The sequence below is a fragment of the Pristiophorus japonicus genome, chromosome 12, assembly GCF_044704955.1.
Source record: "Pristiophorus japonicus isolate sPriJap1 chromosome 12, sPriJap1.hap1, whole genome shotgun sequence".
NCBI classification, from domain to species: Eukaryota; Metazoa; Chordata; class Chondrichthyes; family Pristiophoridae; genus Pristiophorus; species Pristiophorus japonicus.
In genome coordinates, this window is record NC_091988.1 from 172,852,361 (window position 1) to 172,865,268 (window position 12,908).

General features: G+C 42.2%; 1 protein-coding gene across 1 annotated transcript in view; it reads right to left on the reverse strand.

Annotated features, from left to right (window-relative positions):
* LOC139277055 (peroxidasin homolog) overlaps positions 1-12,908 on the reverse strand; it is a 294,289-nt gene that overhangs the window by 10,218 nt on the left and 271,163 nt on the right. The window contains exons 20-21 of the mRNA XM_070895068.1: positions 7,320-7,443; positions 2,730-2,814 (exon numbers count right to left, since the gene is read on the reverse strand). Of these exons, the coding sequence (XP_070751169.1) occupies positions 2,730-2,814; positions 7,320-7,443 (209 nt within the window). The remainder of the gene's footprint in view (positions 1-2,729; positions 2,815-7,319; positions 7,444-12,908) is intronic.

Below are 12,908 nucleotides of genomic sequence, written 5' to 3' on the forward strand. Positions count from 1 at the left end.
AAGTGGATAACCTCACATTTATTTACATTACACTGCATCTGCCATGCATTTGCCCACTCACCTAACCTGTCCAAGTCACCCAGCAGCCTCTTAGCATCCTCCTCACAGCTCACACTGCCACCCAGCATAGTGTCATCTGCAAACTTGGAGATATTACATTCAATTCCTTTGTCTAAATCATTAATGTATATTGTAAATAGCTGGGGTCCCAATTCTGAACCTTGCGGTACCCACTAGTCACTGCCTGCCATTCTGAAAAGGACTTGTTTATTCCTACTCTTTGCTTCCTGTCTGCCAACCAGTTCTTTATCCACATCAATACATTACCCCCAATACCATGTGCTTTAATTTTGCACACTATTCTCTTGTGTGGGACTTTGTCAAAAACCTTTTGAAAGTCCAAATTCAACACATCCACTAATTCTCCCTTGTCCACTCTACTAGTTACATCCTCAGAAAATTCTAGAAGATTTGTCAAGCATGATTTCCCTTTCATAAATCCATGCAGACTTGGACCAATCCTGTCACTGCTTTCCAAATGTGCTGCTATTACATCTTTAATAATTGATTCCAACATTTTCCCCATTACCGATGTCAGGCTAACCAATATATAATTCCCTGTTTTCTCTCTCCCTCCTTTTTAAAAAGTGGATTACATTAGCTACCCTCCAATCCATAGGAACTGATCCAGAGTCTATAGAATGTTGGAAAATGACCAGCAATGCATCCACTATTTCTAGGACCACTTCCTTAATACTCTGGGATACAGACCATCAGGCCCTGGGGATTTATCGGCCTTCAATCCCATCAATTTCCCTAACACAATTTCCTGACTAATAAGGATTTCCTTCAGTTCCTCCTTCTCACTAGACCCTCGGTCCCCTACTATTTCCGGAAGGTTATTTGTGTCTTCCTTAGTAAAGACAGAACCAAAGTATTTGTTCAATTGGTCTGCCATTTCTTTGTTCCCCATTATAAATTCACGTGATTCTGACCGCAAGGGACCTACATTTGTCTTCGCTAATCTTTTTCTCTTCACATATCTATAGAAGCTTTTGCAGTCAGTTTTTATATTCCCGGCAAGCTTACTCTCATACTCTATTTTCCCCCTCCTAATTAAACCGTTTGTCTTCCTCTGCTGAATTCTAAATTTCTCCCAGTCCTCAGGTTTGCTGCTTTTTCTGGCCAATTTATATGCCTCTTCCTTGGATTTAACACTGTATCCCTAATTTTCTTTGTTAGCCACAGTTGAGCCACCTTCCCCGTTTTATTTTTACACCAGACAGGGATGTACAATTGCTGAAGTTCATCCATATGATCTTTAAATGTCTGCCATTGCCTATCCATCGTCAATCCTTTAAGTATCATTCGCCAGTCTATCCTAGCCAATTCATGTCTCATACGAAGTTACCTTTCTTTAAGTTCAGGACCCTAGTCTCTGAATTAACTGTGTCACTCTCCATCTTAATGAAGAATTCTAACATATTATTGTCACTCTTCCCCAAGGGGCCTCGCACAACAAGATTGCTAATTAATCCTCTCTCAATTCAGAAAACCCAGTCTAGGATGACCAGCTCTCTAGTTGGTTCCTCGACATATTGGTCTAGAAAACCATCCTTTATACACTTCAGGAAATCCTCCTCCACCATATTGCTACCAGTTTGGTCAGCCCCATCTATATGTAGATTAAAGTCACCCATGATAACTGCTGTACCTTTATTGCACGCATCCCTAATTTCTTGTTTGATGCCATCCCCAACCTCACTACCACTGTTTGGTGGTCGGTACACAACTCCCACTAACGTTTTCTGCCTTTTGGTGTTCCACAGCTCTACCCATACAGATTCCACACCATCCAAGCTAATGTCCTTCCTTACTATTGCGTTAATCTTCTCTTTAACCAGCAACGCTATCCCACCTCCTTTTCCTTTCTGTCTATCCTTCCTGAATATTGAATATCCCTGGATGTTGAGTTCCCAGCCTTGGTCATCCTGGAGCCATGTCTCCGTAATCCCAATTACATCATATCCGTTAACAGCTAACTGCACAGTTAATTCATCCACCTAATTACGAATGCTCCTTGCATTGAGACACAGAGCCTTCAGGCTTGTTTTTTTAACACTCTTTGTCCTTTTAGAATTATGTTGTAACGTGGCCCTTTTTGATTTTTGCCTTTGATTTCTCTGCCCTGCACTTTTCCTTATCTCCTTTCTACCTTTTGCTTCTGCTCCCATTTTACTTCCCTCTGTTTCCCTGCATAGATTCCCATCCCCCTGCCATATTAGTTTAAACCCTCCCCAAAAGCACTAGCAAACACTTCCCCTAGGACATCGGTTCCCGTCCTGCCCAGGTGCAGACCGTCTGGTTTGTACTGGTCCCACCCTCCCCCAGAACTGGTTCCAATGTCCCATTCAAGAGTATCTACAAGAAAAGCTGACGAGGGAAATGGAGATAGAAACTGGTGAAGTAGAGTACATTCTGCCAGGGTTGCCATTAAGGCACATTGTTGAAGCAAAGCAGGGGAGCTTCACTGAGTATGTGAATATGCTCCTGCAGCTTGATGCTGTCTTGGGGTGTCAAAATATCCCTCACTTTGGTATGCACCAAAATTAATTTAAAAGAAAAATAGCTGGTATAATATAAACAAATAAGAATCTAAATTCAATGTGCAAACTTTTTTTAATATCTCACAAATGAAATCCAAACATTAATTAGAGTTATAACCCTACCTTTCTCCTTAGATTTTCCAGTTCAGTCCCACAGTTATCAAGCTTAGAGGAGGAGTTAGAAACCTTTTCCTGAACTTCCACATCTCTAAAGAAAATAACCATATAACAATATCTCAAAAACTGAACATATTAGAAACGTGAGACAAATGAGAAGGAATGGACCCAAAGCCAACTAAACATCAAGTAATATTGCATAATTTATATATTTCAGGTTTGTATTTTGTATGAAATAGGAAGAGAGGCACAGGGAAATTAGGCAACCTTCTTCCTAACTTATAAATTACACTCAATCCATTTATAGTTCCTTGACATTATAGCCTAGAAGTTACAGTTGATGATATTAACCAACAAATTTAACATGTTCATATGACATTTCTCCATTTACTATTTTAGTGGAGACAGTAACCCATTTAAAATAGGACCAGCGCTTACATTAAATAACACGTAGTAAGCATGCATCTGCTGCAAAACAACATAAGAAATAGGAGCAGGAATAGGCCATATAGCCCCTTGAGTCATTTAATAAGATCATGGCTGATCTGATCCTGGCCTGAACACTTTCCTGCCTGTTCCCCATAACCCTTGACTCCCCTATAGTTCAAGAATCTGTCTATCTCAGCCTTGAATATATTCAATGACTCAGCCTCCACAGCTCTCTGGGGTAGACAATTCTAAAGATTCACGACCCCCAGAGAAGAAATTCATCCTCATCTCCATCTTAAATGGGTGATCCCTTATTCTGAAAGTTGATTCCCCACGATGGGAAACATTCTCTCAGCATCTACCCTGTCACGCCCCCTCAGAATCTTATATGTTTCAATAAGATCACCTCTCATTCTTCTGAACAGGTCCAACCTGCTCAACCTTTCCTCATAAGACAACCCCTTCATCCCAGTAATCAACCCAGTGAACCTTCTCTGAGCTGCTTACAATGAAAGTATTAACCTCCTTAAATAAGTAGACCTAAACTGTTGCAGTACTCTAGCACCAACACCCTGTACAGTTGTAGCAGAACTTCCCTACTTTTATACTCTATCCCCCTTGCAATAAAAGCCAACATTCCATTTGCCTTCCTAATTACTTGCTGTACTTGAATGCTAACTTTTTGTGTTTGATGTACAAGGACACCCAGATCCCTCTGTACCGCAGCATTCTGTAGTCTCTCACCATTGAAATAATATTATGCTAATATCACCTAAAATAATTTCGGGCTTTACTTCTCCAATATTCTTTTAACAAAAAACCTTTGTGGTCTTTCGTCAAATAATCACTGTGTCTGTTTAGTCTTTTGCAGATTTGAACTGTGATTCCTTTAATTACTGCTGCTCTCAGATCAGTGTAACCTTTCAGGAACTTGATTAATTTGAAACAGTTATTGCAAGTTGATCCCAATGAAGTGGATTATCCTGCAGCTATATACATTTTAAATTTCATTTGTGCTGAAGTTAAATGGAGATAAATTGTATGATGGGGCAAGGTTTTATTTTATTATCGAGCAGCATTATGGAATAAATATTGCTGAAGTAATTTGAAATCCACTTCCACTGCACATAAGTACTAGCACATTAGATTTGCCCCTGGACACAATACTAACTATCATTAGTACCACCATTACAATATACACCAGAATTAGTGGCACCCTAAAATGCTACTAAATGTTAAGCTTTTTCTTGTCACCAGCAACATATGATTTCAATGCTATGCTGTAATAGAAGGGACAGGAATAAAGGAATTTCTGTTATAGGGAAATGAAAGTCTACCTTGTTCAAAGTTAAAAAAAAATCTATTTTAAAAATTCTGGAAAAAAAGATACAATTAGTCTGAAAAAAATGAAAACAATTTGAAGAAACAAGAGAGTGTACAAAATAAAGCATCAATATTAAGGTACAGCACTCATTAATCAAATTACATTTTCCTTTGAGAATATAGATGTCAATAAATTATTAGTTTAAATATGACGAAGCATGCACATGCTTGCAGAATGGGTGTGTAATTGGCAAATATATTTCAATATAGACAATTGTGAGGTGGTGCATTCTGGTAGAGAGAATAAGGAAGCCACATAATCCTTGAAAAATAACAGTCTAAAGGGGTAGAGGAGCAAAGGGATCTAGGGGTACAGATACACAAACCACTAAAAGTAGTGACAGGTTAATAAGGCATTAAAAAGCAAACAAAGCACTGAGGTTCATTTCTAGAGGGAATTGAAAAGCAGAGAAGTTATGTTCAAATTATATAGAACCTTGGTAACACCACATTTAAGAGGACTGTGCAGTTCTGGTCTCCATATTTTAAAAAGGATCTAAAAGCACTGGAGAAAGTGCTAAAAAGATTTACAAGGATGATATCTACAGGTTGCACCTCCCTTATCCAGAACTCCCTTATCCAGAACCACCCCTCGTCCAGATCCATTCCCAACTACCGGGTGGCGCATGCGCATAACTCCAACATAAACAAATTGAAGTCCTCCCTCGCTGCCGACTCCTGCAATCGCTGGCCTGACCCCGCGATCCACCGCCTCCCCATGATCTCTCTGCCGCGCTTCCAGCCCCAATCCAGCCAGCCCCGATATTCACTTGCTCAGTACCTGTGGCATCCAATTTCATGTGACCACCCCTCATCTGGAAAAATCCCTTATCCAGAACAGGCCAGGTCCAGAGGGTTCCGGATAAGGGAGGTTCAACCTGTATCAGGAACTCCAGAAAAGAGGGGTGACTTGATAGAGGTCTTTAAGATTATGAAAAGGTTTGATACGGTAGACGTAGAAAAGCTGTTTCCACTTGTGGGGGGAAACCAAAACTAGGGGCCATAAATATAAGATAGTCACTAATAAATAAAATAGGGAATTCAGGAGAACCTTCTTTACCTAGAGAGTGGTTAGAATGTGGATCTCGCGACTACAAGGAGTAGTTAAGGCAAATAGCATCGATGCATTTAAGAGAAAGCTAGATAAACAGAAATAGAAGGATATGCTGATGAGGTTAGATGAAGAGGGGTGGGAGGAGGCTTGTGTGGAGCATAAACACCAGCATAGACCAGTTGGGCCGAATGGCATGTTTCTGTGCTGTAAATTCTATTTAATCAATAGGAGAAAATAATTTTGCTAAATTCTGCCATGTTCTGGGGCCAGACACAGTGAAAGTCACAACTGTGAGCATATTCTATATGTCACTGTATAGATAGGTAAAAACATGCAGTTGTATTGTCCAAAGGTCACAAAAATTGTCAGAAGAACAAGATCGCTTCTCCTTTATTATTCTTTTACAAAAAAAAATAATTTTTAACAAAAAGCATTTTAACGTTTTTGGTAGAATCAGGCCACATTGAACGGTCGACTGCTGTCAGATCCTGTCGAAGACATACAATTCTCATATCTTAACTTTACATACAAATGTCAATGTTTGTTTAAATATGCCAGCCTCTTTCAAATAAACAGAATAGAATATCGAGGGTGCAGCGGATTTAGAAGACATTGCTCAGTCAGATTCTACCTGTTACAGGGTCAAGATTTAATATATAGAGTAAAAAATCTCCACAGGTAACACACGTCTAAAACAAATAGGGGTCAAAATGGCAAGAAGTTCTCAGTTTTCTTTGTGAAATTGGTTATTAATAAAACTGCAAATATAAAGAAAATGCTAATGCTGGAAATCTGAAATGACACAAAACAGGTCTATTATGATCTGAAAAGAGAAAGGACAATTTAATGTTTTGGGTGTATGTCTCTATCAGAACTAGAAACTGGGAGTTATCTAAAGCAAACGAGAGGGGGAAGGGAGGAACAGGAATCGGTCGAGTGCCTAAACAGGTTTTGATCTTAGTACATAAGAAATAGGAGCAGGAGTAGGCCATACGGCCCCTCGAGCCTGCTCCAATTGATTTCAGTGAGGCAAAAGAAAGAGGTAAACAAACTGCAGCTAGTTTGTTAGCGTCAATCTGTGAGATCAATACTCCAACAAACAAGGAATAATTATTCTCGACATTTTTATTAAGCAACAGACAAAAAAATGACTTCCACTAAGTTTTAAAATACACATGTAAAACCCACGCTTCCAATGGGGATCTTCACGCAGGAAACGTGAACTGGAGGTAGGGCTGAATTACTGTAGCGGCAATTTTCTACACCACACTCCTTTTGAGCATGGCTCCACACTAGAAGGGCAGGATTGGTGAAAGTGCCCAATAGTCGCAAGGGTATAAGTTCATCACCATTTTAAAGTGTCAGGATAAATTGAAGGAAAACTGAAAAGAACATGATAGATTGAGGACATCAAAAAAGTAGTAATGGGGGAAAAGAAGCAGAAATTAAACATAACTAAAATGTAAACAACACAACAAACAACAACTGTGCTACAATGAAAAGAGCAAGTAATAAAAATGAGCATAAATGGAATCATTTGTTGTGGCTGGCACAGAGTTAATTTGATTAATTACTCATTCACATTAGCATAGACAGCAAGGCACGTGCAGAACACTGGAGTTATTATTCCCGACCAGAAAGGTTTTGCACAGAAATTGTTTTAAAAGGGTTAATTTACATTTCCTACAGCACAATTGAGGAATGTTCCTTTAAACTGCCATTTCAATTACCTCTCACTTTGTTTTGTCACCCGTTTGTGGTTTGCAGATTTGGCTTCTGGGAAACTATAATCTTCTGAACGCTTGCTGCGGAATCTTTGTGACAGAGTACTGAATTGTCCCCGAGTTGCACAGTCTAGACAAATAAAAACATTTCACTGCATTACTATCAGCATCCAAAAGTTCCTCCATTGTAAAAGGCAATGCCCTTCACACTCTCCTCCAAGATTTGTATTCACAAACGTCAAAATCAAATCTTTTCAAGATAAGTATTAAAATGAGAAATTAATTGATCCTACCGACACCAGACTGCATTTCCCTTCTTATAGCTGAATGATGTGAAAGACTATTGGCAACTTTGTACATGTGGGTTTTCGCTCTGTTCCCACTAATTCACAAGGAAGAGATTCCATATTTTATGTATTTTTCCATACTACTCCTCATCTCCTTCCATCACCCAAGGCCAGGACTCAGAATCTGCCATTCTGGAAGAGGGTGCTCAGTGGTGCACGAAAGCAGTTCAAGGGCGACTTTTTTTTCCTACTTTCTACTTTTTGCTAGTGGGAAAAGATTTGGGCTTCCACCAGATGACCTCCAACTTAGCTCAGATTCATGACTTAGGATATGAAGGATCATGTAAACATATGTCCCATCACTTGGTGGCACAGTATGCTGGTGCTCAACACGTTACTGCTCAATTCATGCTGTTTATTTCTGTTCAATTTTTATTAAGTACGTGACTGATGTTTACTCGTTTTCTCTTCCAGTTCCAAGAACAACTTACATTTATATAGTGGCTTTTAACATGAAAAAATATCCCAAGGTGCTTCAGAGGAATATTCAAAAAATGAACACCAAGACAAAGAAAGAGATATTGGGACAGGTGACCAAAAACTTGATCAGAGGTGGATTTTAAGGTAGATCTTCAAGGAGGCGAGGAAGGTGGTGAAGTTTAGTGAGGGAATTCCAGCGTGTGGGGCCTAGGCAGCTGAAGATACAGTAGGAATGTGATGGGAGGAGGGGAGGCACAAGAACAGAGTCAGAGGTATGGACAGCTCGGGGTGGGAGGAGCTTACAGAGCGAAGGAGGGGTGAGGCCACGAGGATGAGAATTAAAAAGTTGAAGCATTGGGGGATTAGGAACCAACGTAGGTAAGGGAGGACAGAGTTGATGGGTCAGTGCGACTGGGTGCATGAGACTTGGTGCATGATAGGACATGGGCAGTAGAGTTTTGGATAAGCTGAGGTTTAGGAGGGTGGAGGATGGTAAATTGGCTAGGAGAGTACTGGAATACACAGGTCTGGAGGTGACAACGTCATGATTGAGGATTTCAGCAGCAGATGGGCTAATGTGGCAGATGATGGAAATGTTATGGAGGTGAAATAGGCAGTCTTTGTGATGGAGAGGATATGGAGTCAGGTGCTTAGCTGAGGGTTGAATAGGATGCAGAGGTTGCAAACAGTTTGTTTTAGTCCAAGATGGTGACCAGGGAGGAGGATGAATTCAGTGGCAAGGATAAGGATTTTGTGCCGGGGCTAAAGACGATGGATTAGGTCTTCCTAATGTTTAACTGAAGGAAATTGCAGCTCATTCAAGACTGGATATTGCACAAGCAATTTAACAACAGAGGCGGCAGAACAGTCGAGAGTGGTGATGGAGAGCTCAGCTGTGGCTCAGTGGGTAGCACACTCGCCTCTGATTCAGAAGGTTGTAGGTTCAAGTCCCACTCCAGGGACTTGAGCACATCAATCTAGGCTGACGCTCCAGTGCAGTGCTGAGGGAGTGCTGCTTTGTCAGAGGTGCCGTCTTTCGGATGAGACGTTAAACCGCAGTCCCATCTGCTCTCCCAGGTGGACATAAAAGATCCCACGGCACTATTTTGAAGAAGAGCAAGGGAGTTATCCTCGGTGTCCTGGCCAATATTTATCCCTCAATCAACGTAACGAAAACGGATTATCTGATCATTATCACATTGCTGTTTGTGGGAGCTTGCTGTGTGCAAATTTGCTGCCGCATTTCCCACATTACAACAGTGTCTACACTCCAAAAGTACTTCATTGGCTGTAAAGCGCTTTGAGACATCAGGTGGTCGTGAAAGGTGCTATATAAATGCAAGTCTTTCTTTCTTTCTGAGCATACAAGTAGAAACTGACACTATAATGCATGTCTGCAGATGATGTCACCAAGGATAAGCATGTAAATTAGGATAGATTCATGAGGAACTCCAGAGGCAAGGGTGTGGGAATGTGACGTGAAACCATCACTGCCGATGCTCTGGCTAAGATTGGAACGCAAAGAATGAAACCTAAAATACGTTGGCCCACGGTCCGGCAACCTTTCAATTAAAAAATTCGTATCCTTATTTTAATTTCCCTCCATGACCTTGAACATGTCGTCGCCTCCCAAATCTGTGTTCATTTTTCTCGCAACTCCATGTTTGAACCTCTCCAATCAGGAATGTACCTCTGCCACAGCACCTAATGACCCTTATCAAAGTCACAGCGATAACTAATGTGACATAGAAACATAGAAAATAGGTACAGGAGTAGGCCATTCGGCCCTTCTAGCCTGCACCGCCATTCAATGAGTTCATGGCTGAACATGCAATCTCAAAACCCCATTCCTGCTTTCTCGCCATACCCCTTGATTCCCCTAGTAGTAAGGACTTCATCTAACTCCTTTTTGAATATATTTAGTGAATTGGCCTCAACAACTTTCTGTGGTAGAGAATTCCACAGGTTCACCACTCTCTGGGTGAAGAAGTTTCTCCTCATCTCGGTCCTAAATGGCTTACCCCTTATCCTAGACTGTGACCCCTGGTTCTGGATTTCCCCAACATTGGGAACATTCTTCCTGCATCTAACCTGTCTAAACCCATCAGAATTTTAAACGTTTCTATGAGGTCCCCTCTCATTCTTCTGAACTCCAGTGAATACAAGCCCAGTTGATCCAGTCTTTCTTGATAGGTCAGTCCCGCCATCCCGGGAATCAGTTTGGTGAACCTTCGCTGCACTCCCTCAATAGCAAGAATGTCCTTCCTCAGGTTAGGAGACTAAAACTGTACACAATACTCCAGGTGTGGCCTCACCAAGGCCCTGTACAACTGTAGCAACACCTCCCTGCCCCTGTACTCAAATCCCCTCGCTATGAAGGCCAACATGCCATTTGCTTTCTTAACTGCCTGCTGTACCTGCATGCCAACCTTCAATGACTGATGTACCATGACACCCAGGTCTCGTTGCACCTCCCCTTTTCCTAATCTGTCACCATTCAGATAATAGTCTGTCTCTCTGTTTTTACCACCAAAGTGGATAACCTCACATTTATCCACATTATACTTCATCTGCCATGCATTTGCCCACTCACCTAACCTATCCAAGTCGCTCTGCAGCCTCATAGCATCCTCCTCGCAGCTCACACTGCCACCCAACTTAGTGTCATCCGCAAATTTGGAGATACTACATTTAATCCCCTCGTCTAAATCATTAATGTACAGTGTAAACAGCTGGGGCCCCAGCACAGAACCTTGCGGTACCCCACTAGTCACTGCCTGCCATTCTGAAAAGTCCCCATTTACTCCTACTCTTTGCTTCCTGTCTGACAACCAGTTCTCAATCCATGTCAGCACACTACCCCCAATCCCATGTGCTTTAACTTTGTACATTAATCTCTTGTGTGGGACCTTGTCGAAAGCCTTCTGAAAGTCCAAATATACCACATCAACTGGTTCTCCCTTGTCCACTCTACTGGAAACATCCTCAAAAAATTCCAGAAGATTTGTCAAGCATGATTTCCCTTTCACAAATCCATGCTGACTTGGACCTATCATGTCACCTCTTTCCAAATGTGCTGCTATGACATCCTTAATAATTGATTCCATCATTTTATCCACTACCGATGTCAGGCTGACCGGTCTATAATTCCTTGTTTTCTCTCGCCCTCCTTTTTTAAAAAGTGGGGTTACATTCGCTACCCTCCACTCGATAGGACTGTGACTGTTATAAACTATCCCTCCTCATACTTCTCAACCTGTTTGCAATCTTTGACATAGTTGATCACACCATCCTCCTCCAACCCCTCTCCCCATCTCTGTCCTATCTCTGAAACCTCCTCCATCCCTACAACCCTCCGAGATTTCTGAGCTCCTCCAATTCTGGCCTCTTGTGCATTCCCGATTTTAATCGTTCCACCATTGGCGGCCATGCCCTCAGCTGCCTCGGCCCAAAGCTCTGGAATTCCCTCCCTAAACCTCCTCGCCTTGCTACCTCACTTTTCTCTTTTAAGATGTTCCTTGAAACATGCATCTTTGACCAAGCTTTTGGTCGCCTGTCCTAATATCTCCTTATGTGGCCCGGTGTCAAATTTTGTTTGATAATGCCCCTGCGAAGTGCCTTGGGACATTTTATTATATTAAAGGCACCATATAAATGCAAGTTGTTGTTAACAAAATAATTATTGATCGTTTAAGAGACACACATTGTTTTTATTGGAAAGCGAGAAAGGTGGAACATGGTAACAAAACTCACATCATGTGCAAACACAATAATACTTTGCAGCTCAAGTTACACCAAAGGAGGGAATGTTAATATAGGTCAGCACATGGGAGTGGATGTGGATGGGGATTAAATAGGCAAAAATTCCAAGTGTGTTGGGAAGTCGGCTCCAACCCGCCGTCTTCCGAGATTTGCAGAGGTGGGACAAGGGGGGGGCAGCCAACTCACTCCTAGGAGGCGGCTTGGCATTTTAAATATGTTAATTAGGCTGGAAGCTTCAATTTAATTGGCTTTTCAGGTTTTACTGTGGCCAGTGGGGTGAGGACAGCCTCAGGGAGCATTCCTTGTGGGCCAGGAGTGCTTCCTTCCGCCACCCCCCCCCCCCCCAGCGCTCCACAATCAGAACCCCCCCCATGGTGTTGGGGATCGTCCCACACTGGGGTCAGAGATCGGACCTCCCCTTGGGATCGGACCCCTCTGTGCTGGGGATCAGACCTTCGGAATTGGAACCCTCTCAGGGTCGGAACACCTGGGATCAGGATTCGGACACTCTTGAGATTAGAATTCTGCCCCGGGTCAGGAATCAGACCTACCTTTTCCTGCAGTCTCCTCTGGCGTGCTCCCCGCCCGACTGGAAGCAAAGCCTGTCAAATCAGGCTAACCTCCGGGCAGGGAACCTGTCAGGGCCAAGAGTCGCATACTGTGGAGTTAAATCTCCACAACGTGAGGGGAACGCAGACTTCCGGGTTTCCTGCACGCTACGGAACCCCAACCCCCACCAACCCCCTCCCCCTCCCCTGGGCTCCAAGTGTGTTGGGAAGTAAAATTCCCCCCGATGTGTACGTTTGCCAAATGTTTTATTTTAAAGACAGCACTTCTTCAAATCGATCTATGCTCAAGTCTATTTTAGCTCTTGCCACTAGATGGAAGCAAAAATGTCACAGAGCTGCATCTGGTCCATGTTCCAATTGGCTTCCATCCATAAAGCCAGAAAACAGCTGACACTTTGTCCAAAATCACGTGTACGTTTGAAACTGGGAATTGTGGCTTGACACAATGTTTTAATTTAAAGCATGTCAAGCCAATATTTACTCTGCAGTATAATCGA